The sequence below is a fragment of the Chelonia mydas genome, chromosome 6, assembly GCF_015237465.2.
Source record: "Chelonia mydas isolate rCheMyd1 chromosome 6, rCheMyd1.pri.v2, whole genome shotgun sequence".
Lineage (NCBI taxonomy): Eukaryota > Metazoa > Chordata > Testudines > Cheloniidae > Chelonia > Chelonia mydas.
Window position 1 is genome coordinate 92,911,927 of NC_051246.2, and position 27,136 is coordinate 92,939,062.

General features: G+C 49.9%; 1 protein-coding gene across 4 annotated transcripts; it reads right to left on the reverse strand.

Moving 5' to 3' along the window:
* Positions 1–1,431: 1,431 nt before the first annotated feature.
* VIPAS39 (VPS33B interacting protein, apical-basolateral polarity regulator, spe-39 homolog) lies at positions 1,432–27,100 on the reverse strand. 4 transcript variants are annotated; one of them, XM_043550222.1, is made up of 20 exons: positions 26,959–27,100; positions 26,301–26,393; positions 24,903–24,999; positions 22,352–22,495; positions 21,166–21,204; positions 20,563–20,627; positions 15,149–15,205; positions 12,742–12,834; positions 11,887–11,920; positions 11,238–11,340; positions 11,105–11,132; positions 10,767–10,840; positions 9,851–9,926; positions 8,285–8,419; positions 7,132–7,173; positions 6,198–6,287; positions 5,488–5,574; positions 4,295–4,384; positions 3,517–3,621; positions 1,432–2,371 (listed from the first exon to the last, which is right to left on the reverse strand). In XM_043550222.1, the coding sequence occupies exons 1-20, from the start codon at positions 26,959–26,961 to the stop codon at positions 2,351–2,353; spliced, it is 1,476 nt and encodes a 491-aa protein (XP_043406157.1). In that variant the 5' UTR covers positions 26,962–27,100; the 3' UTR covers positions 1,432–2,350. The 4 variants fall into 4 exon arrangements, with proteins under 4 accessions (XP_043406157.1, XP_007068882.2, XP_037756683.1 ...); XM_007068820.4 differs by having other exon boundaries at positions 26,887–27,018; XM_037900755.2 differs by lacking the exon at positions 26,959–27,100 and adding an exon at positions 26,544–26,829.
* Positions 27,101–27,136: the final 36 nt, after the last annotated feature.

A 27,136-nucleotide genomic window follows, 5' to 3' on the forward strand; every position in this document is an offset into this window, starting at 1 on the left:
TCTTGAGCTAGGAGATTGTGCTCAGCTTCCTGGCTGAGAGCTAAGGAAATTCATCTGCCTCTAGGTTGTTGGTTGCTACTTGTTAATGTCCTGGTGACTACATTTCCCATGGTCTTCTCAGATTCCCCATTGATATAGGGCAGCGGTTCTCAACTGGAGCTCCACAGCTGTGTGCTAAAGGCTGCCCAGCCTGGGCAGCAGGGTCCAGGTTCCCAGCTGCCTGGCCACCCAGCCCCGCAGGGTCAGGTTCCAGGGTTGGGGCTGCCCACCCGGCCCCGGAGGGTCAGGGGTCCGGGGCTGCCAGCCAGCCCCGGGCCCCATTCCTGGTCCCACTCTGTGGAGGGGTCTTGGGTGGGAGGCACTGGGCATACGAGTCTGGGGCAGTTCAAGGGGGGGCATGCTGTGGTTCTCAACCTGCGGCCCAAGCAAGACACACTGTGGGCCGCATATGCAGCCCACAATGATAAACAGGTTGAGAATCACTGAGATAGGGTCAGCCTGGGCCTGTCCCTTTTAACGGCCCATCCTGGCTCAGACAGCTAGGCAACATTCATACCTATGTCTCTTAGGGTATGTCTGCACTTATGCTACCCCGGCGCACTATAGACACTATCTATGCCAACAGGAGGCGTTCTGGTATCAGCACAGTTAACCCACCTCCCTGAGAGGTGGCAGCTAGGCCCTAGTCTACACTACCTAACTCCTAGGGTAGACATAGCTACCGTCTCTCAGGGTGGGGAAGGCTGTCCCATCGGTGTAGGTAGCATCTTCACGAAGCGGTGTAGGGCGCAGCGCTGTAAATGTAGACAAGCCCTAGATCAACAAAGAATTCTTCCATCAATCTAGCGCTGTCTATGTTGGGGGTTAGGTTGGTATGGGTACGTCTCTCAGGGGTGTGACTTTTTCACTCCCCTGACCAACGTAGCTACGGCAATGTCAGTTCCTAGTGTAGACCAACCCTTTGCCTGCTCTGAGAGCAAACAGTTCTTTTCCACCCACTAGGTAACAATGCAGCACATAGAGGAAACAGACCTACATAGGCGTCAGAAAAATATTCCCAAAAATTCCCACTTCATCATACACTCAATGTAGGGTTGTTACAGCGGATCAGGGAGACTGGCATGTGGCCGCTGTTAGCTCCAACAGATAAATAACCACCATTTTTGTGTGGCATTTGCAAGGCTGTGTGCTCCACAGCATCACTCGCTGTTAGATGTGCCCCCGCTGAGAACAGCAAGGATGTGAGATGCCAAGGTTGCCACCCTGGATAAGCTTCTCCTTCAAGGCAAAACCAGTCACGTTTCTTGTGGCCCTGGGATACTCGGAGGTGCATCTCATGTGCCCACTTCTCAAAAGATGGGGCAACCTCTCATGATCAGGACACAGGGGGACAGTAAAGCACTAGGGAAGGAAGTAAATAGGAGCCACAAGGAGAGGCAGACACGCAGCTTTATTTACGGAACAGAAAGTGAGGTCTGACACCACAAAACTGGCAGGGAACCCCAGGGGAGAGTCACATTTTTAAGGGATGTAACAAAAACTTTCCCATTGTAAAGGCCAGGGAGAAGAGACTGTTCCAAGGGGCTCTGTGGGGCCAGCATCTTCAGCACTTGCTGGGAGGGAATTTCACCTCATTCTCTAACCAACCCAATGAGGGAGTGGATGAGCTCCAGGCAGAACTCCCAGCTTCCCTTTGGGTGAAGGGGCAGGTCTTGAGATGCAGGGCTTTGCAGTGGGGATATGCAATCTGCAGAAGTTTGGCTGAAAGCTTCTTTTCTGAATCAGAGACAAACAGGAAGGTTGGAGTTTTAAGTGGCAAGAAATCTTTCCCTACCCATCATGCTCGTAGAGGCAGGGAGAACGCAGTCCAGTCTGCGGTTCCTGCGTCTTCTCTTCTGACACGGCCATCATTGCCCCAGCCTTAGCAGCTGGTATGGCAAGGGAGCGGGTCACCTCTAACCTTAGGAGAGATCTTTTGTGGGTAATTGTCTTGTTCCTCTCACCTGAATGAGCCCGGATCCTGCACAAATCTGAAGTAGCCGCTGCTTTGCCTGGCTTTACTTCCATCTGAACGCTGAAGCCATGCCCACCTCATGGCCTAGCCAGTTACAGAGCATTGACTCCAGTTCATCAGTGTCTTGTCCCACTAGCCAGATAGTGGGGTTTGCCTTATATCAGCCTGGATGCCTCTCTGTCCCAGGAGCCACTGGCACTGACTGGCAATATCAGACAAACCACACCAAGACGGGAAACAGAACTTGCTCTATTGGCACTGAGGCTGGCTCCATAGTTTCCTCTCTCAATGGCATGGCAATGGCAAATTGGGCTGCTTCTGAGGTGGGCAGACACCTCAATTCTTCCATCGGATTTGCTGAAAGAGAAGAACAACAGGACATGGCTAGTATTAGTGCTGATCGCAGCTCAGATCCCTCAGGAATATGCCCAGGGGGTATCTGCCCCACTGCACCGGAGAACACTCTCAGGGAATTCAGCCCACGCTCGAGTGATGTTGCAGCAAATGACAAGGTGGGCGGGTTTATAAACTGATGTGCCTGGAAAGCTTTGAGGTTTAAGTCAATGAAAACAGTCGGATGTTCCCCTGCAGCATGGGGAATCCAAATCCAGCAGCTCTGGGCTAGCGCCAGGGATGAGCAACAAAAAACAACTAAAGTCAGGAAGTGCAAACTGACCATGCTAGTGTCACTGCCCCAAGCTGAGTCAATTGTAGGGAGCAGACAAGCAGCAATAAAGGCAAGTGCTAAAGATCATCACCACAATATATGGATCCACACAATGCCCTAGGAGGTGGGTCAGGATTACTTGCATGGTATAGATGGAGAAGCTAAGGCATGAAGGAAAGGGACAAGGCCATGCAGCAAGCCAGGATTCTGAGTCAGACATTCCTGACTTGCAGTCCCCTGTCAGACTATGACTCACTATAAGCTTTTAATACAATTGGGCCTAATAGGAGAAGTAAAACAGAACACCAAACCCAGAGGTAAAAAACCCTTTGATCTCAGGAGGCCCCAAAACAGTCACCTAGCAGGTTGTGTCCAGAATAGACCATCAAAAAGGAGCCCAGCCCCACATTAAAGCACCACTTGTTATTGCTCGTCACATGCTAAGACTGTAAGCTCTCTGGGGCAGGGACTGTCTTTCACACCCATGACACTAGTCCTAGCACAATGCCTTGAGCCTCTTTTCGCTATCGCAAAAACAGAAATCAACTCTTCGGTGTGGGGACTCGGCACTGAGCAGTTGCTATTTCTCCCTTTCCCAGCACCAGCTCTTCTCCTCCAGAGACTCTGCACAGATCCCCTTTTCCTGTGTTTAACTGGAACCTCCACCTGGACTAGCATCTTCCCAGCAGGGAGAGAGATGAGGATGTGGGGACACAGGGCAGAAACCCCAATGCCACACACCAAACAAACCCACTCCTGTCTCTGATTAGTGTCTGCAGGAGAGAGCACCACAGGGCTAGCTCGGGGTGTATGTGGGCGAGGAGTCATTCTTTACCAAGTTGCTGAGGATACTGTCTATCTTGTCCTCTTCCGCAGAGCCCCGCTCCACCTTACACCTGTATGCCATCAGCTGGTGCCGATCCTTCAGGTCTCTGTACGTCTAGTTAAACAGCAAAACCAGAGTTAAGGGAAGCAACCTTCTTTATTGGGCAGCACCCCTCTGTTCAGTTGAGGAATAACCCTCCAATCTCCCCAAAACCTTGGCCACATGCTGATTTCCGCAAAGACTCATCGCTGTGCAGCAGGATCCATCACAGGCAGCCAGTCCTTATGGGATGCCCCAATGGAAGGTTGGGCCCTCACCTCAAACCTTTGGGAAAGGCCCCCTCCAGGAAGGAGAGGCTCAAGGAGTTGGTGCACCAACTTTTCACTCCTGATGATGGAAGCTCACGTCCTGCTATAGAGCAAATTCCAAGCCTCATGCCACTCCCACGCTGACAACTGTCTCTGAATTGTGCCATTCGGCACAATTGCATCTCTACACCAGAGGAGCTCAGGCGGGAAAAGCAGGGGGTGCTGCAGGCTGGGATTGTGAGGCCCCAGCAAAGCTCCTGGAGGTGGGGGTAGAGGGAGTGTGAGCGGGGCTCACCTGGCTTTAGCTGGTTCTGGGAGAGGCCAGGGAACACAGGGAAAGTAAATCCAGAGGTAAATGAGATGGGTACATGACAACAAGGCAAGGGAGATGTGGGAGAGCCTGCCCCCAGCCAGGTGTGTCTGTGGTGGGGGCGGGGTGGGGGGATGTAGACCTCCCGCTTTGTACAGCAGGGACTCACATCAATAACAACATCATGGCACTTATATTTCATGGCAAGGTTCAACCTTGTCTCAACGTCTTCCACGAGGCGCACGTACTCCTGCAGCACCTGGATGGGAAGGCAGGAGGCATCAGCAGAGCTCACTTCCCCCTAGCCACCCCTTCTCCCCCAAAACACCCCTGCTCCAGTCAACTAGCCTCTTACAGAAGGTCACCACACAGTCTGTCCCCCTCTGCAAGCAGAAGATAGTGCATGGATGGGACAGCCTCACAGATGAGCCTGCTTAGGAGGCTCCAGAGGTAATGAACCTAGCCCCTCCTCAAGGGCCCTGCCAACCCACGGGGCAATTCCTACGCTATCCCAACTCAAGGGAATCAGTTGAACACTTGCCCAAATGAAGCATTTAGAAACCTAATGTAGGAAAGAAGCCATTGATGGCCTGGATCATTTAGAGGGGCTTTGCCATCCACGATCTTATCCCTCAGACACCTCAGAGCCTGCTGCTGTCCATCTCCCTTAGCTGAGGTAACTACCTTCCCTGTGAAGTAAGTGTGGCCTGGCACCAGCAACTTCCACACAAAGCCAGTCTGCATGTACTGCTTTGACAGAGCCAATCCCATCCTCCCCACGGTCTTATAGCACTATGACTTAGAACATAAGAAAGGCCATACTGGGTCAGACCAAAGGTCCATCAAGCCCAGTATCCCGTCCTCTGACAGTGGCCAATGGCAGGTGCCCCAAAGGGAATGAACAGACAGGTTATCATCAAGTGATCCATGCCCTGTCACCCAATCCCAGCTTCTGGCAAACAGCTGCATCTATCTCCCTTGGGTTCTCACCCCTATGATGTTCCTTCCAGGCACATGTACGTAACTAAGGGACTCAGCTGGCCCAAACAAAGAGGAACTTCACATGGGGAAGTCCTTCACCACCCACATCTATGGAAGCCAGGCAACAACCACATGGGGTCAGTGCCCCTCTCTGGGCTGTAAGCAAATTCACTTGTTGGATCAGGAAGAAATAAACAGCCCCCCCGCCACACTGTAAGGTATAGGTAATGGCCACTGCTGGCGGCATGTTAGCAAGCTAGGTGACCTAGTGGTCTGAGTGAGTGCAACAGGATTGTAGACCGAATGGCCCAAAGGTCTGATCCAGTGTGGCAGAATAGCAGACTGGATGGTGTGTTCTGACAGGGCAGTTCCTTTGCTCACCTGCACGGGGGCACTGTTCCGCTGCAAGATCTCCACCACTCGATGGAAGCCAATGGGAGCTCTCTTCTTGGTGTAACCCAGCCAGTTCTGAAACCACAGCCCAAACTCAGCACTCATCTTTTCGAAAGGGACGTCCCATGCAAAATTCCCAGAGGGTGGGGAACTGAGGGACAGGGCTGTTAGTAGATTTCGGTGCGGGGCAGAAGAGCCGCTGGGATTGCTCCTCCTCCTCCCTACCCTCTCCATACCCTCCAGAGGGCAGTGGTAATCTGCCTCTGGCTGAGGATGCTGCTCTTTCCTGCCAGACCCTAGTTCCACGATCAGCCGCGTCCCATGTCTGGAGGCTGAGTTCACAACGCATGTGAATCCCCTGCAGCTGAGCCTCAAGGCAGCCTCCTTCTCTGGCTGAGCTGGTAGGAGCTGTACTAAGTCCGTCTCTTTAGACAGGGGAACCTGCTCTCTGAGCAACTCAATCTGAACCCCACAGCATGGATGGGCCAGGCCCAGAGCTAACAAGCAATGCTTCTCCAAATAAACCCCAGAGCGGGCCAGACAAGTCACAGTGCTGGAGCAGGACCCGTGGGATACTTCAGCCCAGAGCAGCTCAGGCCAGACAAGAGACAGACAGCTCACCGCCCTCTAACCAGATGGACATAGCCAGGAAACAGCAAGTGTTTGGACCCACCCCCCAGAAAGGTTTTGCCACTCACCTTGGTGGTGAGCAGGGCATCCACATCATGCCAGGCTCGCAGCTTGGCACGGGCAGCCAGGGCTGTCAGCACATACTGTTTGTCTGGGATCTGCAAGGCAGAGACACTGAATGCTGAGGATGAGAGCACAGAGTGGGGTGAGGGAGCAGGCAGCACCAACTGCTCAGCAGGAACCAAGCCAGCTGCTGGGAGGGGAGGGATAGTGCGATCCAAGCCTGAGCCCGGCAGCACAGTAGTACATGTAGAGTCACACAAAGGAACTGCAACTCCTACTGAGGCAGGGTTAACACGGCTCAGGCCCCCAGCATGGCCCACCCCATTCCACACTTACTCCAGGGAGAGTGCCATGCTGCTGGAAGGTACGGAGGGGGCTCCCAACAGGGCTGGTGCAGCAGGCTGAGGCTGGCAATGGACTGGCAGTGAGGAGCGCCCGTTTTCCCCTTCCAAGCCATAAGAAGCAAGATAGGACCACCCGTAGGCCGAACACCAAAGCCAGCTAAGGGTGAGGGGAGCTCACCCCAGTTAAGGGAACAGCCTCACAGAGCTTGGGGTTCAAATCCAGGGGCAAGGGTTCCTGTAACCTGGATCCCAGCGGCTCCTCACACCCCAAGTTCCCCACAGAACTTCCCGCAGGCTCTTGCAGCCAAGCTTCCTCCCTTGTCCCCCAGGAGGGTCCGGCTTCCAGCCCAGCCCAAAGCAAAGGTCTCCACAGAGCTTGCCCCTTATCTAACAGCTGGATCTAATCCCACTCCCCTTCTGTCTGGGGAGAAACCCTTTCTCTGCCGAGCCGGCAACCCCTACTTCTGATAGAACTCAGCCTCTCAATTTCCTTCCTCCCAGGCACCCCAGCTCTGTTGCCTGCCTGTTTATTGATGCTGTCACAGAAACCCACCTCCCACCAAGAATGAGACACCAATCTGATTTCACTCCCTACCTTAAAGGTTTTCTTCAGGTTGGTTGGACTGCTGAATGTCCCCTGGAGAGAGATAGTAATGCTCAGCCTTTTCAGATCTTGGCTTCCCCCGCCCCTTATGGTATGTTTACACTGCAGAGGGGAGCGAGTCTCCCAGCCCAGGCAGGCAGACTCACGCTAGCAAGGCTCAAGCTAGTGCACTAAAAACAGCAACATGGATGTTCCAGCTCAGGCTTTGAAGCCTAGGGGGTCAAGTGGGCTTTGGAGCCCGAACTTCCGCCCAAGCCAGAACATCCATAGTGCTATTTTCAGTGGACTAGTTTGAGCTCAGCTAGAGTAAGTCTGTCTACCCAGGTTGGGAGACTCACTCCCAGCTGCAATGTAGACCACCCTGACAGACCCAGAACTCCTGCTTGCCAGGGCTCCGTACATTACCAAGGCTGCTAATGCTAGATTGGGAAATGGAGGTTCCAAAGGAAGCAACTCTCCCATCTCCTCCTCTGCTATCTGGGGCTGGGTCTCCCATGCCTCTAGTCTAGGGCGCTCACACACACTTCAAAGACCACTGTCCCACATTTGGGCCTGAAAAGGTTAATAACCACGTTAACCCCTTGGACACTGGATCCAGCAGCTGCCTCTGAAACAGTGCAAGGTAGCTGCTTTCCCTGAGGTGCCAACTCTTCTGTGATGGCTGCCGTACCAGGCAAAATGCCCCTCTCTAATGCCGTCCCCACACTTCTTATGGCCCCCTCAAGTGCCAGAACTCCATAAAATGTGGGGACCATTCTAGAACGTATGGGGAACTCTCTCTGGAGATTGTGTAAGGGGTGTGGGGGAGGATCTTTGTAGATGGAGGGGAATAGTTTCATCCTTTCTTTACCAGTGTGCCAACTGTATTAGCTGAGCGGTTGGCTGAGTGGCACTGGACTGGGACTCAGGAGATATGAGTTCTAGTTCTGGCTACCCACTGGTCTGCTGGTGGACATTGTGTGAGTCACTGCACCTCTCCATACCTCATTTTTCCATCTGTAAAACAGGGGTAGTGACTCTAAACTCCCTTGATCTATGGATGGGAAGTGCGAGGAAGAGCTGGGCACTATCATTATTTAGTGACCCATACCAAGGATCTCGGCACAGAATTCCAGCCCCCTGCCTACCCCGCTATTGCCCCCACCTCGGCCTCTGTGTAGTGGTAGAAGCAGGAGTAGAATAGCGTGGTCACCAGTGGCATGTTGAGGATCGAGGCCTTTCGTGGGTATTTCCGAAATATCTCAGACTGCCCAGAGGCCTCCAGATGCCGGTCGTTTGCCTAGAGAAGTAGGATGAGAGAGACTGCATGGAAACCAGGCCAGCCACACTTTGCTCATCCAGTTCACAGAGGATGAGGGTTGTCTGGTCCAGTTTCCATGGGACAGCCCTGATTTCAACAGGACCATCTGTGACATTGATAGACCAGGTGCCAGCTCTTGCCAAGGCTGTAGGTGTCAGCTGAGTGCTGACAAATTCATAGGTGGAAACCAGACCAGCTCACCTGTATGTTAGCATTGCTCAATATAGGTGTTCGATTTGTAAGGATGTGCTTAGTATTTAGACTCTATAAAATGCTTGTAAGTTGCTGCACGCATTAATCTTATTCGTAACTTCTGAACTCCATCCTATAAGGTAGTGTGTAAGTTTTGCTTTATAACTGTAAAAATGTCTACTCTGAACTTGTGAACCCAGGCAGGAGAACTGTTTCCCCCACCCATCAAGAAGGACTATCAAAACTAAGTGCACTACTGTGAAACATCACTATACAAAGACTGGGTTGATGGTCCTCTTACACCCATAAGGTGCTACATGCAAGAAAGCCCAACCCATCAACTTGAATTTTGGAAGAAGGAAATAAAAGACAGCTGATATGAAAATTCTTCAGACTCTCTGCTGTTTGGACTCTCACAGGGCTGGAGCTAGGAAACAAAAGCAGAGATCCCCAGGGTCAACCTGGGTTAATCGTAGAAGACATTCAGTGCTGACAGATTACTATATCTCTGTCACCTTTTGGAATCACAGACCAATTCATTTGTGTATATGTTGCCTGCTTTAACCTGTAAATAACTTTCATTTCTTTTTTTTAGTTAATAAATCCTTAGTTAGTTTATTGTCAGATTGGCTACAAGCGTTGCCTTTTGTGTGAGATCTGGCGTCAGTGACTAATCTCTTGGGACTGGGAGCAATCTGAATCTTTTGTGATCTTTGATGTAAGGGACCATTTATCATTTCATGCAGCTTGCCTGGGTGGCAAGATAGACTGGAGTGTCCAAGGAGACTGTCTGTAACTCCATGTAAGACTGTTACATTGCTGCAGGAGTTCACATTTGTTACTGGGTGAGTGAAATCTCATTACAGAACATAAAACCAGTGTCTCCCCTGAGGCTGGGATTCACGGTTGTGAGCCACCGGACAGTGTGACACTATCTTAATGTGCTGCACAGCTCTGAAGCGAATGCCCTGCATGTAACCATCAGCACATGATGATATCCGACTCTCAGTGGGACAGCTTGGTGCAGTTGCCTATCAGCAAAGCTTGGATATGGAGTCACATTAGATCCAAGAGGTCACAAGCTAGTCAGCTACAGCATCTAGAAACTTCTTATTCCTCCCAGATAGGGAACCTTGGCATTAGAACAGGCCGGTCTGCGCCAGGGGCAGATGGAGAGCTCTGAGACACACTCCCTCTATGGCCAAAGGAGGCCCTTACCTCAATGATGATCTGTCTCTCCAGGAGCGTATAATGGTCTTGAACATGAACGGCATCTTCAGATGAAAATGGTAACCTAGCGGGCAGCAAAGAGATGAGGACAGCCACTATCAGCATCTCTTCCCAGCACACAAGGCCTGGAGGGGCTCTCTCTTCCCTATTTTACCTTACCTGTGTATTCCCGGGGGATGAACTCCCCATGTTCTTGCTCCCTATATTCATGATGACTCAGAATGGCATCCCTCTTTGGCCTCACCCACCCAAATGCTCTGGGAGTGGCAGTGAGTTCTCAAGCTTTCAGCTTCCCAGATCACTGCCTGCTCTCTCTGATGGAGGCCATCTACAAAGAGAGCCCAATCAGAGGGGGAAATCTTCGGGACTTCAAGGAGCGGTAGGTGAGAGAAGGAAGCTCAGAACAGTGCTAGTGATACCCACCAGAGACTAACATTTCACCTTGGCACCCCAGGTCTCATCCCCACCCACGGGGTAAGAGATCAGAAACTCCCCAAGGTGTCTCTGCCCTCTGGTCAGCAGAAGATATTTTGGAGTACTGATCACCACAGGCTGTTCATAATCACTATGTTGTTCCTCAAACCCCCGCTCAGTGATGAAAGAGAGACCACTGTCCCTTTAATCCTATGCATCACAAAACTCTATTGCAGGGGTAGTCAATAGGAGGACCAAGGGCCAAAACCGGACCACCAGACGCTTTTGAATGACCCAAAAAATTTTATTTACTTTTTTTAATTATTTAATTTTCTCTGGAGTCTGGACCTTGACTATACCTTGACCAAGAAATCTGGACCTTGACAAAAAGTAGACTACCATTCTTCTACTGGTTCCAGCAGGCTGCACTTCTTATTCCACCCTCCAGGAGGCACTCACACCCCACCAGTCCCCCACCTTCCCTGCTCACCTGATGCAGCCTTTAAGAAATTCTCTTCGTTTCTCTGCATCCTGGATGCTCAAGTGCTCCCGGTACCGAGAAAGCTGGAGGGGGCAGAAAGAAAACAGGAGCTGTTCAAAAGGGAATGGGCTCAGGAGATCTTGAATGTCACCTTCCAACAAAAGATGAACTGAAGCCCTGCCCACTGACTACACCATGCCTAAAGGCTAGCCACTCCCAGTCCCCAGGCTCTTGTCACAACAGCGTCCTTTGTTGGAGGGTGGGATGTCCGAGGGGTCTCTGAGGGGTCTCCCCCACCTTGTAAAAGCTATACAGGAGAAGTTCCTGTCACGGTTGGGAATACTCACGGCAACCTCCTCGGTCCTGTCCAGGAACCTGCAAAGGGAAACAAAGCATTAGCCCTGCTCAGCACCCTCCACTCTGGGTCCAACCACAGGCAGTGTGCTAAGCCCAGCCTTGATGCTGGGTGGGGAGCCTCACCTGAGCAGGTCCAGGAGCAGCGTCTGCTCCCCTGTCTCTTTCAGGAAATGGATTAGATGGCGCAGGGCCACCTGTCGCACCTCCAGCTCTTGGAACAGGATTTCTAAGTGGGGATTAACAGACAGCATGTCAGCACTGAGGAGCCATGAGAAGGTGTGAGCTGGCCAGCGTGGGCTGTTTCAGTATGGAGGGTGCTGCTAACTTCTGGAAGAAAACTAAAGGATTCTGCAAACCCACCTCTCCAGAACTTAGTCCAACCTCTAGTGACCAGGGGTTAGGAAAGGAACCCAATTCCACCTGTTTAATGGCCGAGCACTCTGTGGTGCATGGTCATATCCCACACAGGTTCATTCTCATTCATCCCCACCCCAACCTCTGCCATCTCCTAACAGAGTTCCAGGTGCTCACACAGTCTCTCTGGGTCTTCACAGCCAGCACCAACCCTGTCCCATTATGCTCACTGGATCCAAGGTGCATCTCTCTCAAGGAGACACCTGGCTCAGTTAAGAAGCACCTAAAAAGAGTGATCCCAGCCCTTTTCTCCCTTTAACTTGCAGCAGGTGAGAGAATCTGGCCACGCTCCCCTTAACTGAGAAACATTATCCTGCACAAACGCCACTGGCCCTAGACACTTCCCAGCCACATTTACCTCTCTTCAGCGTCCTCTTCAAGAATATTAGGATCTGCAAGCAGAAGAGACATCCCTCAGATGAGCAGATGAACCCCCACTAGCATCTGGATAGGCAGAGACATCAGGGGAGGCCCACTCATCCACAGACATCTCAGCTCCAGCCTTCAAGCAAGGCTTGATCAGTGTTTTGTATTGAGCAATGCTAGTGTCTTCCGTACTGCATAGGCCAAACACAGGCCTGGGGGAGCTTGTGAGCTGACACACACTGGTTTGGGGAGAAGGTCTGCTGGCTTTTCTATAGCTTAGATAAGAGAGGCTTCAATACTTAAACTATGGCATTTCCGTCACGTCCCTCCTGAAGGACCCTAAAGAGCTTTCCTAGCAGCATACTTACAGGGACCACCTCACCCACCTCGCTGGAGTAGGAGGGATCACACCACCCAGCACATGGCTCATTTGCTGCACAATGCTCTAAGGCTAAGAGTCTGGGACAAACCTCTCCCCTTATGAGCAGCTCCCTGGAATATTCAGTGCAATGTGCAGCAGATGGGACCTAAACTTTCCACATCTCACCCCAAAGTCCTTAACACAGGCAGTGACAGGGAACCTGATCCATCGGGCACAGGAAGTGGAAAAGAAGCTGATTGCTGGGGATTCCAACCAGAGGTTCCAGAGAAGCACGTGATTTTCAACCAAAGACTGAGAACATGGAGTTTCCCAGACCTCAGACTTGGCCCTTTTTGGTAACACACAGATTTTAATTCAAAGCACCAGCAGCATTCAGGGGCTAAACAGCTGTGCAGATACACGGACCCCTTATGAAACCATCCTCGCCACCACCAACCCAACCCTATACTGCAGAGGAGGACTCACAGCTGTAATGACATTCCCATCATGCACCGCGACAGCTTCATCCAGGAGCACCAGCTTCTCCTGCAGGGAACGGAACCTCTCCAGTGAGCAAATCTGGGACATCATTGGAGACAAGGAAACACTGCATCAGTCAGGTGCCTGGAATCCAACCAAGATACAGGGATCTAACCCTCTCTCTAATCTTGAATGATTCAGCAACATGAATCACTCCTCTTCAGAACATTTCTCATTCCTTCTGAGCCCAGGGCTGTGAGAGAGTCTCCCACTGAAGGGGTTTTGCAGGATCAGGCTCTCTAACTATACAGCCTGGGGGCAGCATGGTGCCTGCGCTGCTCCCCAAAACACCCTGCAAACCACCAGAACTCATCAGAGCAGAAGGGCCCTGGTATCTGGGTTCCTCTGAAGCTGATCAGCAGACTGGAACTGGAAGACTCTGCCTCTTCCTTGGCTCCCTTTAGCCCAGAGCTGATCTTCCCCCACCACTCCTTAGCCTTGGAGCTACCCTTTCCCACAGTGGAGATGGAAGCAAAGCCCTTCACCAACTGCTAAGAAGGGAAAGTTACAACCTTAGCGAAGGGGTAGCAGCAGTCGAGTGGTTACTTCTGCACACATCACCTTCTCCTCCACAGGACTCATCTGCTCACCGCCAGCCCTGAGCAGCTGGGACCAAGGTCCCAACTCCACTGCACCAAGGACGACTCCCATTTTCCCTGCTCCCTACCTCTGATTGCCACCAACTATGAAGAGAGCCAGAGCCCTGAAGTTGACCCCACGGGTCGTTTGTCATAACGCCAGCTCCAGAAGGGTCAGCGGCACTGCAGATGACCTCATGCCATGGGAGAAGCCTCCAGGGTCTAACAGAGACAAAGGCTCTAGCAGTGGCCCAATGATTGCCACCTGTCACTATTCCGGACTCTAGCAGTATCTCAGTGCTTCCTTTCTGCTTTTGCTCCTTCTATTTGGCAAAACCATAGGTGGGCACAGAGCTTTGGACAGTTGTGCCCACTATGGCCATGCAACCAATTAACGGAGCTGCCCAGTTCCCCTGCCCAGTCCCACAATACAGAGATGGAAGCAGGAGGCAGCCTGGGAGCACCAATGTGACACACTATATCTTGGGGGAGTGCCCTGTAACCCCCATATTCCTAATTTATATATAATTGTGATACTGCATACAAAGCATGCCATGTGAGGTATCAGGGGAAACATTACGATCTGCCAAAAGCCATTGTTCTATCTAAATATGTATACCTCAGGGGAGCGCCCTGTAACCCCCATACCTAAATATGTATACCTTGGGGGAGTATCCTGTAACCCCCATATTCCTCATTTATATATAATTGTGATATTGCATATAAAGTAAAAATTATCATCAATGCGTATGAAATTATAAGAATTGTGTTGTATAGTTTTCACTAAAATATGCCATGTGTTTGAGAAGCTCCCAGATAATAGCTCTCCAGAGACAATGACAAGGGAGGTAACCAACACCTGGATGAGTGCTGAACAGACATCACCAGCCACTGTCTAGCAGAGGAGTTACAATTCAATGACTCACTCACAGGAGACACACCAGAGTACTGCTTCACCTTGTGACTCAGTAATGCCCACCAGACATGCCTGGACTTGTGTTCTCCAAGCACATGGACAAAGGGTATAAAACAGAACACAGTGGCCCCAGGCTTGGCCTTTTCTCCTTTCCCCACCTATGCTGCAAGCAACAAGGACACTCAGAAGACTGAAGACTCCAACAGAGGAGACTGGCCCAGGTTTCAAGGGTGAAACCTGTGTACTATGAACTGCAAGATAGAATGGGGTGAGAAAAACTGCTTAGTCTAGATGTTGCCCAATAATAGGGTTGAGAGTTTAGACTGTGTGCTTGTATTTTATTTTATTTTGGTAACTAACTCTGACTTTTTGCCTATCATTTATAATCTATCTTTTGTAGTCAATAAACTTGCTTTACTGTTTATCTTTACCAGTGAGTTTGCCTGAAGCATTTGGTGAATCTGCTTAGGTTTACAAAGGCTGGTGTATATCCATTTTCCATTGATGAAGTGGTGAATCAATTAATAAACTTGCAGTGCTCGTCTTGAGCAGTGCAAGACGGTATAGTCCTGACGTACAAGGCTGGGAGCTTGAGGGGATTGGCCTGGTGCCTTTCTCTGTGTGATTCATGAGTAGCTCTGGGAACATTCATGCAATCTAGCTGGGTGTAGGGTAGCACATGCAGTTGTGATGATAGTGCCTGGACGGGTTTTCTGCTCATCACTAGCAAAGCAGAGAGAGAGCCCAGGCTGGAGAGTTAAGGGGGCACAGCGGTCCCATGGTCCCAGGCTGCACCTCGGGAATCCCGTAACAACCAAGGCTCCCCTCTTGCAAGCAAATGGAAAAGGAATATCCTTACCTTGCCCCTCTGCATTCGTCTGACTGTATCCTTGGGACTCCAGTCGCTGCTGTAATCCTGCAACAGAAGACATAAGCTCATCAACTTCCCGAGATGCTGAGGGGCCAAGCTATCCCAGTGTTTGCTGTGCAGCTCCTCCCACTCAAAGCTGGGACTGATGAAATAACTTGTCACACAGTTCACAGCAGCTAGAAGGGTTTCCCAGTAGGCTTTGCAACTAACAAGAGTAGTAAAGTTCTGATGTGACTGAACTGGCCTGGGGAAGGAGGTTCCAGAATCTTGTCACTTTCCTGGAACCTTTGTTGGGGGGAGTCAGGTTGATCTGGTCACTGGCTGGTACCACTGGTGCCAGCGCAATCCAAGAGACTCTGAAGTTCAGTACCCAGAATGCCATCAGGCTACTATTTACGTGCAAACTTTTACTGCTGGTTGAAAGGGGCCAATCACACCTGCAGAGACAGAAGTCTCTTGTTTATCCACACGATAGCTACAGCCCAGGTACTGTGCGGGAAAGCTTGCTCTCGCACTACCCTGACTCGCCTGACCCCTAACCTCATAGAGCTCCCTCAAAAGCCCACCGCAGGGTTCAGTCTCAGTGGCCCATTCAGTCCTTAACTCCTCTGCTGAAACTACCTAGGAGGGTGACAGCTGGAGTGGTTTTGGGGATGAGGACACATTCCCACAGAGCCTCAGGTGGCAATGACTTTTGCTCAGCCCCACCTACAGCAGACTGGATAGAGCCAGAGGCCGAAAGGAGAACAGGGTGTCTATTTATTGCCTTGGACAAAGACTATCACTGCATCCACATGGGAGGTGCATCTTAGAATGGGCTCCCACGCCAGGAACCTTAAACCCCAAATGTTTCCCCCCCACACAATTTGAGAGACGGTGAATTGGCAGGGAAAGGATTCAGTTACATCTTCCCATTCCCATTCTCCCCTCAGGCAGGCTTCTTCAGGTGAGCCTTCCCTGGCAGCACAGGGAACCCAAAGCCAACAGCCTCGGGCTAGTGCCTGGGGACGGGCAAAGGAAAGGGACTCAAATGAGGAGGTGAAAGGGACAGGGCTAGTGTCACTGCCCCATCCTGAATAAGAGGCAGGGAGTGAACAATGGGCAGCAGTGCGGAAAAGTACATGGGATTTTAAAATTCACTGATGTCTCATCAAATCATACAGGCCAGAGAAGGAAGTGCCTTTTAGGTTCCACCCCGCCCCTCCCTCTAAGATGCCAATGCAGGACTGGGCCCTGATGTATGGTTCTAGGGCCTTGCACAGTCTATGGTAAATGTCCCAAGAATCAGAGCTTCCACTGAGACAGCTCCTCTGCCTGATCCAGATCACTGTCCAGAAGTTGGTCCTGGAAGTCAGAAGAAACTATCCCTACCTTCATTTCATCCCATAGCTATTATTTCCCCCTTTATTATGCTAGATTATTCCTCCTCCACCTACTTAATGACCTCTGTGGGGGGCAGTGACAGAGAAGGAAAGGACACTTTCCATACAAAAAGAACAGGAGTACTTGTGGCCCCTCAGAGACTAACAAATGTATTTGAGCATAAGCTTTCATGGGTTACAGCCCACTTCATCGGATGCATAGAATGGAACATATAGTAAGAAGATATATATACACACACACATACAGAGAACATGAAAAGGTGGAAGTAGCCATACCAACTGTAAGAGGCTAATTAATTAAGATGAGCTATTATCAGCAGGAGAAAAAAACTTTTGTAGTGATAATCAGGATGGCCCATTTAGACAGTTGACAAGAAGGTGTGAGGATACTTAACTTAGGGAAATAGATTCAATTTGTGTAATGACCCAGCCACTCCCAGTCTCTATTCAAACCCACGTTAATGGTATCTAGTTTGCATATTAATTCAAGCTTAGCAGTTTCTCGTTGGAGTCTGTTTTTGAAGCTTTTCTGTTGCAAAATTGCCACCTTTAAGTCTGTTACTGAGTGGCCAGAGAGGTTGAAGTGTTCTCCTATTGGTTTTTGAATGTTATGATTCCTGATGTCAGATTTGTGTCTATTTTTTTGCATAGAGTCTGTCTGGTTTGGCCAACGTACATGGCAGAGGGGCACTGCTGGCACATGATGGCATATATAACATTGGTAGATGTGCAGGTGAACGAGCCCCTGATGCCGTGGCTAATGTGATTAGGTCCTATGATGGAGTCACTTGAATGGACAGAGTTGGCATTGGGCTTTGTTGCAAGGATAGTTAGTGGCTCTGTTGCGTGGTGTGTGGTTTCTGGAGAGTATTTGCTTCAGGTTGGGGGGCTGTCTGTAAGCTAGACTGGTCTGTCTCCCAAGATCTGTGAGGGTGAGGGATCGTTTTTCAGGATAGGTTGTAGATCTTTGATGATGCGCTGGAGAGGTTTTAGTTGGGGGCTGAAGGTGACAGCTAGTGGCGTTCTGTTATTTTCTTTGTTGGGCCTGTCCTGTAATAGGTAACTTCTGGGTACTCTTCTGGCTCTGTCAATCTGTTTCTTCACTTCAGCAGGTGGGTACTGTAATTGTAAGAACGCTTGATAGAGATCTTGTAGGTGTTTGTCTCTGTCTGAGGGGTTGGAGCAAATGTGGTTGTATTGTAGAGCTTGGCTGTAGACAATGCATCGTGTGGTGTGTCCTGGATGGAAGCTGGAGGTATGTAGGTAAGTATAGCGGTCAGTTGGTTTCCGGTATAGGTTGGTGTTTATGTGACCATTGCTTATTAGCACATTAGTGTCCACGAAATGGACCGCTTGTGTGGATTGGTCTAGGCTGAGGTTGATGGTGGGATGAAAATTGTTGAAATCATGGGGGAATTCCTCAAGGGCTTCTTTTCCAGGGGTCCAGATTATGAAGATGTCATCAATGTAGTGCAAGTAGAGTAGGGCATTAGGGGATGAGAGCTAAGGAAGCGTTGTTCTAAGTCAGCCATAAAAATGTTGGCATACTATGGGGCCATGCAGGTACCCATAGCAGTACCGCTGACTTGAAGGTATATATTGTCCCCAAATGTGAAATAGTTATGGGTGAGGACAAAGTCACAAAGGTCAGCCATCAGGTTTGCCATGGCATTATCGGGGATACTGTTCCTGATAGCTTGTAGTCCATCTTTGTGTGGAATGTTGGTGTAGAGGGCTTCTACAACCATAGTGGCCAGGATGGTGTTTATCTCAGCAGCATCCCTTAAGGAAGGGTGTGTGTAAAGAAAAGCAGCATATTCAGGAGGAGAACAGCACCACCATGGGGCAGGGAGTTATTCCTGTGTGAGGTGTCCTGAGGCTCAGAGTAGCACTCTTGATTGGGAATTAAAAGGCGGTCAGAAGGTCAGGGAAAGCGTGGGACCCTTACTGAATGGGGGAGGCAACATAGTGACAGATGATGTGGAAAAAGGTGAAGTACTCAATGCTTTTTTCGCCTCGGTCTTCACAGACAAGGTCAGCTCCCAGACTGCTGCACTGGACAACACAGTATGGGGAGGAGGTGAACAGCCCTCAGTGGTGAAAGAACAGGTTAAGGACTATTTAGAAAAGCTGGATGTGCACAAGTCCATGGGTCCAGATCTAATGCATCCAAGGGTGCTGAGGGAGTTGGCTGATGTGATTGCAGAGCCATTGGCCATTATCTTTGAAAATTCGTGGCAATTGGGGGAGGTCCCAGACGATTGGAAAAAGGCAAATATAGTGCCCATATTTTAAAAAGGGAAGAAAGAGAACCTGGTCAGCCTCACTTCAGTCCCTGGCAAAATCATGGAGCAGGTCCTCAAGGAATCCATTTTGAAGCACTTGAAGGAGAGGAAGGTGATCAGGAACAGTCAACATGGATTCACCAAGGGCAAGTCATGACTGACCAACCTGATTGCCTTCTATGATGAGATAACTGGTTCTGTGGATATGGGGAAAGCGGTGGATGTAATATATCTTGACTTTAGCAAAGCTTTTGATACGGTCTCCCACAGTATTCTTGCCAGCAAGTTAAAAAAGTATGGATTGGATGAATGGACTATAAGGTGGATAGAAAGCTGGCTAGATTGTCGGGCTCAACAGGTAGCGATCAATGGCTCAATGTCTAGTTGGTAGCCGGTATCAAGCGGAGTGCCCCAGGGGCTCGGTCCTGGGGCTAGTTTTGTTCAACATCTTTATCAATGATCTGGATGATGAGATTAATTGCACCCTCAGCAAGTTCGCAGACGACACTAAGCTGTGGGGGAGAGGTAGATAAGCTGGAGGGTAGGGATAGGGTCCAGAGTGACCTAGACAAATTGGAGGATTGGGCCAAAAGAAATCTGATGAGATTCAACAAGGACATGTGCAGAGTCCTGCACTTAGGACAGAAGAATCCCATACACTGCTACAGGCTGGGGACCGACTGGCTAACTGGCAGTTCTGCAGAAAAGGACCTGGGGATTACAGTGGACGAGAAGCTGGATATGAGTCAGCAGTTTGCCCTCGTTGCCAAGAAGTCCAACGGCATATTGGACTATATTAGTAGGAGCATTGCCAGCAGATTGAGGGAAGTGATTATTCCCCTCTATTTGGCACTAGTGAGGCCACACCTGGAGTACTGCGTCCAGTTTCGGTCCCCGAACTACAGAAGGGATGTGGACAAATTGGAGAGAGTCCAGCGGAGCGCAATGAAAATTATTAGGGGGCTGGGGCACATGACTTACGAGGTGAGGCTGAGTGAGTGAGGGGAGATTTGATAGCAGCCTTCAACTACCTGAAGGGGGGTTCCGAAGAGGATGGCGCTCTAGGCTGTTTTCAGTGGTGGCAGATGACAGAACAAGAAGCAATGGTCTTAAGTTGCAGTGGGGGAGGTCTAGGTTGGACATTAGGAAACACTATTTCACTAGGAGGGTGGTGAAGCACTGGAATAGGTTACATAGGGAGGTGGTGGAATCTCCATCCTTAGAGGTTTTTAAGGCCCGGCTAGACAAAGCCTTGGCTGGGATGATTTAGTTGGGGATTGGTCCTGCTTTGAGCAGGGGATTGGACTAGATGAGCTCCTGAGGTCTCTTCCAACCCTAATATTCTATGATTCTAGTTCCAGTCTCACAGCAGGAATAAAGCCATTGCCAATGCTGCGGCTGCACCGTTGGTGGGGAAGCGGCTTTGAGGCAAAGCATTAACAAATGTTTCCTTCTACCCATCTCTGCAGGGCTCCTCAGTAAGAAGAGGGAGAACTCCTGTGTCTCCACCAACACGCTCACTTTTAGTGGAAGAAGATGTGATGTCTGAGACTCTGCATGAGTTATTGCTGAAGGGATTCCTGCAGGTTGGAACTGTACATCTCACCTTCATGCTCCCAGTTCCTAGATTGCCCTCTGCTAGCTAAAAAGGGGACTGGTCACTCACCCCTTCCACCCCATGTGACCTTTGCAGTCCATTGCTCTAACACCGGGATAGTGAATGTGAGCCACCCACCTTGTATTCCGCCTTTGGTCTGCGCAGCTCTGGAGCATAGCTTTTAACGCCTGTGTCAGAGAGAGCTGTGAAGGGGAAGGCAACACACTGAGTAGTAGCGCATCTGAGATCCTGATTCACATCAACCTTCCTATATTTCCCCAGATCTAAGCTTCCTCCCTAGCATAGGTTCCTTTGTTAAAAGAACAGACTGAGTAGTAAACCCTGGGCCAGCCCCATGGACTGAGAGGAGCCCATATGTCCATGGACTGGGCACAGAACTGCAGTGAACCAGAATGTGAGAAAGTCTGGCTAGAGGTCCCTTGCAAACCACAGGAGGCTCTATACAGGCAGGTTATTTTCTAGCAAAGAGGCAGCATATTTAGCGATTAGACTGTGGGAATGAGTCAGGAGATACTAGTCTATTTCTGATCCTTATACTGATTTGCTGGGGGACTTTGGGCAAGTCTGTGCCTCAGTTTCCTCATCTGTAACACGGGGAAAATATAGTGACCCAACTTTCCAAAGGGCTTTGAACTCATGTGAAAATCCCCTACATAAGTGTCAAGTGTTATCCCCCTTTCCCCCACCCTGCTTAGAAAGGAATAAAAACCGCTCTCTTACCATCTGAAAGGGACTGAAAACTCCCAAATTTGTTTCTTCCTAAAAGAATCAAACAGGCAACAGTGAGAGATTTTCAACTGGCTTTCCCCAGGCAGCACCTCTCACCGAAGGAACACAGAACTACACTCCAAGTGGGCATCCCAGACTAACTCTATTAGACAGGGCCAGCCTATTGGAAACAAATGGGGGAGGGGGGGGAGGAGGGGAGTGTCGGGTCTCAGGCCATTTCCTACTGGACATCTGTCCACATCACACAACAAAACTGGCACTAACTTACCCCTTGCTGCCAGAGGGGCCAGGGCTGAGAGGGTTATGGAGCTTGAACTCCTTACCCCTGGAGGGGTCCACTACAGATCACTGAGCCACTCTGGGGGTACAGTGTTGTGAGAGGAGGGAGAAGGCACTGGCATCTGTACCTACACTGTGATTATACAGAAGTCTTCAGTCTCCAGGGCTAAGATTTCAGCACCTTTCACCAGCACTAAATCAGTTAATGTATAAGAACGGGGGCAGTCAAAAAACATGACACATGGTTAGAGGACATTCAGAGGAAATTCAGCTGTAGAATCAGACTTGTTTCCAGGCTAGAGAGACAACAGCGCTGAGCCACATGACTCTCCCTCAGCCAGCTGGACTATGTCTGGCAATGCCAAGGTGAAGTAACTAGCTCCATCCCCACATGCAACAGTAGAAGCCATCTCAGCTCCAGGAGAAGGGTATTTGCCTGCTGCCTCTGGGGCAGAAAGGACCAAGCGCAGCCCACCTGGGCCAAACACAGTCCCAAATAGCCTTTCATCTAAAGTACAGATGGGTGACTGCTGGAGACTACAGCTCCTAGCATGCCATGCTCCACCTTGGTCCAAGCAGCTTTGTTACTCGACAGCGCATAGCACGCTGGAAGATATAGTCTACGTGGCCTGCCCCTCTATACTGAAAGAGACCTCAGCCAATCCCCCAGAGATGATGCATAACATGACCCCGCTTCTCCTCCTCCCCCACGTCACCTCTGCTCTCCCCACTTTATAAAAAGCAGACGTGGTCACTGACACCTGTCAAGTGCCTGATGCAGCCTGTGGCTGGGCAGAGATGGGGCACTTCCTGGTCTGGGATATGCACAAAGTAACTGGATTCCCCTCTGGCACTCTTGTGGGAAGGTCCATCTGCCCCAGCCAAGTAGGGACTTTACCTTTGAAGAAACTGCTGATGGAGTAAGAGGAGGCTTGCTTGGGGAAGGCTGCATGGGAAGAAGAGCCCTTCTGTAGGCCTGAGTCTCTCCCTTCAGGAGCATTAGAGCTGCTGGAGGCTGTCTCTTTGATGGACCAGGAAATACCTATGAAGAGAGAACAATCCTTGTAACTCACCAAAAAAACATAAAACCAGTCTTTAATGAAAAATTCTAGAGTGGAAGACGCATGTTAACTCGTGTCCTCATCACTTTTCGTTTTGGAACATTCTGCACATTCTGCCTCTGTATTTACCTCCCTGTATCAACTGGATACAGTACTCAGCACATAGCTTCCTACACTTGAACTTGTGTAGTGCTGAAGTTTAAGCAGCTGCCCCGTTCCTCCTCAGAAATGGCTGCATTTCAGTGGTGTTGTATGGGTACAGCTTGTATAAATACTACAGATCACTTATGTGACACAGTACATTTAAATGGTGCTATATGAGGTGTGCCACATTCTCTGCTCCAAAGAGCTTACAATGGAAGATACAAAACTAGATACTGGATCCTTTGGTTTCTCTGGACTGGAAAAATGTAAGACATTCCCTTCCAGGCACTACAGCACTGAGATAACTTTGATGCCTGCAGACGACAGGCAGGTATTGTGACACACCCCAGATGGGGGCGATAACGTGCTCAGCTCTGCTCCCTGTTGCTCTAGGCACAGCAGGGAGTCTCTCTCTCTCCACACAGCTGTACCCTAGCCCCACCACACACACAAGCTTTTGAACAACTGGCATAGCAGAAGAAGAGTGAGCCAGACTGTGATAGTGGGTGGTTGGGTAAAGAGGCTGACTGGGAAGGTGAACAGGAGACACAAGCAAGAAGAGCAGCTGTGGTGCAAGACAAGAAGCGCTGGCTCCATGCAAAGGATTGCTGCAGCACGGTGGGAGCACTGCAACCCTTTGATCTCTCAGGTAATAAGAACACGGTAGGGGGATCCATGCACAACATTTAAGTTCACTGGGTTGGTCCAAACCTGAGGACATGGCTATATCTAAGCTTCTTCTTAACAGGAAACTGCTCTGACACCACCCACCCTGTAGAGCTCCCACCTCTGCCCATAGCTTGACAGGGACTGAACTGTTACTGTGGTGACCTTTAGGGTATATGGACCTAGCTTCCACACAATGCTGCCTCACACCATCCCTTTCTGTTCTCAGAAGAATGAAATCTCTTCTTTCCCAGGCATGTTGCTGGCCAGCCCTGCCAGCCCCTTTATCTAAGATGCCACAGCACCTAGCATTGTAGGTTTGGGTAGTTTTTAAATTATTACACTTTATTATTACACTTCAATGGTCTGCGCAGTGCCACAAATGTAGCCTGGTGGATGGGGGAACACAGGGAACAGATTATAATAAAGTTATCAATATTAACTAGGGTTGTGCATTTTAGTGGTCCAAAAAACTGGTCAATTGACCAATCAAATATTGGTCAAATAATGTCAAAAATGGCCAAACATTTTAAAGCACTAATTTATTAGAACAGTAACAAAACAGTCAAACTTTATGGTCTTCAACAGGTTTAGCCTTAAATAGATAATTATGCCAAATTACAAAAAACAAGTTACTTAACTGAGTAATTTTAATTCAGAAAAATGCAAAAACACAATCCAATGAAATTCTAAGAAATGAAAGAATGGGACCATGATACAATCAAAAAGGTAGGTTGCCACCCACATCAGGGCATTTTTGGTGGAAATTTGACCATAGTCAAATAATAGTCAACTGACATTATCTGATCAGTCAATTGACCGGCTTGCCATGCCTGATATTAACTATCCAAGAAGGAGACTCCCAGCATTAAGGAATCTGACAACCTCAAAATACTGTAGGATTATCCTCAGGACTCCAACAAGCAACTTTTACCTGCACTTTGATCTCTGCTATTCCCTATAACAATCCAGGAGTCATGACCCCCAAAAGGATGTGGACAGCAGCTGTCAGAGGGTCATAACCCAGCTGCCATTCAGTCTCCAACTGTCCACCTGAAATGGATTGGTTCAACTGCTTGCAACTGAAACTTGTACCTCAAGCACCTCATCAGCCCATCAATCATCATGCTGAACCTTGTAGCATCTCTGACAAAGTCCTGCAGAAACTGGCATAAAAGATTCTGGGAGAAACAGGTTTCAAGTGTGGGAGAGCGTAATAGGTTGTCAAACATACTTTTGGTGGTTCCTTCACCTAAGGTTAGTGGATGCCAGATATGGATAAAATCTATGCTGGCCTGTGCTGGATATTGGGAAAGGGAGAGTGGAACTCCCTCCACTTGTATAAATGGAAAGAGTACACTGGGGACCTCATCTCATTCTCCTTCTAATGGGCACAGGCAGATACAAGTTTACATGAAAGAATGGGAAGTGGGAGGATTAGACTCCAAGATCCCCGTATTCCTGGGGAAGGGATCTGACTTTGGAGTAAGAAAAGTAGCTGCACAGCTCAAGTCCAGACAGGAATGTTTTCATATGCTTTCCCTCCCCAACATAACTTTCAGATACCCCCGCACTTACTGCCCACTGGCTCTCCACTCCAGCTGAACTTCTCAAGGTCATCGTCATCATCTACGATGTCTCGAAGGCTGTTCACTGCCCGCTTGGACTCCTTTAGCTGTGGACAAACATAAGGCTAGCATGAAGATCATCTCTGTTCCACTCAGATAGCCTGAGGCTTTCCTGGACCCACTCCCATCCAAACAAACTTTTTGCACATGCCTTCAGTGCTTTGCACGTGCCTTTTCCAGCCCCCACACAGCTGAAAGACCAGTGGAAGATGTTCCACACTTCTGCACAAGGCAATTGGCCAACAATCAGCCCCTTTTCACCAGTATATGGAACTTGAGGACTATGAACATCTGAGCGGTCAGTTATAAATACCTCAAACTAGTGCAGGTGGGGATCACTGGAAAGGTAATTTACCCTCAATTTATTATGAGCTCTCAGATTTGCCCTACAGGCCTGATGTCAAGAGACCTTAAGGATCTCCACACAGACAATCAAAAGATAAGACAAATATTTCTTGTTTTTTTATCTCTTATTTGCCCAGCAAAACTAAGTCAGTGAAAAGAACTCATTAAAAGGTTAATTCTGAAATTTTCAATTAATTTAGTGCCAAGCACAGATGCCTGAAGCCCTCTGTTTATTCTCAGGGACTCAAGGGCGAGAGAGAATTCAGTGTCCCTGATCAAGTTTGAAGCATCTCTGCTAAAATGGCCATGAAGGGGACCAAATCTCCTACGAGTCTACTCGCACAACAACGGACAGAAATCTACTAGGAAATGAACTGAGGTCCAACAACTCCCTCAATTATTTTTAAAAAGAAAAATATACCGTATTTTTTGGTGTTTTCTACTTATTTCCCCTCCCAGAAACATTACACAGATCCTCCAAGATTTACAGAGAAAGTGAGGAAGAAGGTAGGACCCAACATTTATGCCCTTCAGACTCCCTGTTCCTTCTCATGGGTCTAGCACAGCTTCTTTCAAGCGGGGGGGAGAGAGGGGAAGCAATTTAACTGTATGCACGGGAACCCTTAAACAGCTGGATTTCTCCATTCTCCCATTTTCTGGAAGAAAGAGGTGAGTCTCTAGGGAAGGGGTAGGCAACCTGCGGCACGCGAGCTGATTTTCAGTGGCACTCACACTGTCCGGGTCCTGGGGGCTCTGCATTTTAATTTAATTTTAAACAAAGCTTCTTAAACATTTTAAAAACCTTATTTGCTTTACATACAACAATAGTTTAGTCATATATTATAAACTTATAGAAAGAGACCTTCTAAAAATGTTAAAATGTATTACTGGCACGCAAAACCTTAAATTAGTGTGAATAAACGAAGACTCGGCACACCACTTCTGAAAGGCTGCCGACCCCTTCTCTAGGGTTTTATCAACCCATGCAGCCTGAAGACTATACCTGGGAGAGCTCATCATCGTCATCATCAAATGTGAAGGCTTTACACTTGGAGCTGTGCCAGTACTCCTCCTCGTCAACTTTCATCCTGTTCATCTGGAAAAGCAGCCAAAGAGAAACACAGGTGCTAAGCGGCAGGAAAATCTCTCCAGGCTGGATCAGAACCAGCACTTCAGGGCCTAGGCCCTCAAGGGAGGGCCTTTGGGTCACCCCACTTGAGGGCTGTAGGGGACTGCAGCGCCTGACCAGGCAAAGAGGGGTGGACCCACAGGGCCGGCCAGAGGATTAGGGAATGGTGGGAAACGAGGCTGTGGCGGACCAGATCAGATCAGCCCATGGCCCGGCAGCTCAATAACCCGCCTGGCACGAGGGGACCGGCTGCGCAGATGCCGGGGCCCGGGCTCGGCCGGGCTCTCTCGGCCCTGCAAGGCCGGGGCAGCGGCACCAGCGAGCCCCCCAGGGCCGCCGCAGGGCGAGGCCCCGAGCTGCTGCGTCGTGACTGGGAGCGCCAGGGCCAAGCAGGCCCCGCCCCCCGGCTCAGAGGGACGGGGCTCGGGGCAGGGGCCGCCGCCAGGACACAGGTGCTCACCGCCCCTCCAGCCAGCCGGACTGCCCTGAGAGCGCCTCCTCCCGGGGCGGGGGGTAGCTCCGCGCAAAGCACCATGGGACGTGTAGTTTCCGCCTTCCCGTCTCATCCGCGCCGCCCTCTGGCTTCTTCCCGGGGCCTCCGTCCGCGGAGGTTTGGACTACGAGTCCCAAGAGGCCTCGCGAGGAACGGGGTGGGCGTTCACATCCCGCCACGCATCGGCGGCGGAGCTGAAATGATTCCGCCATAACTG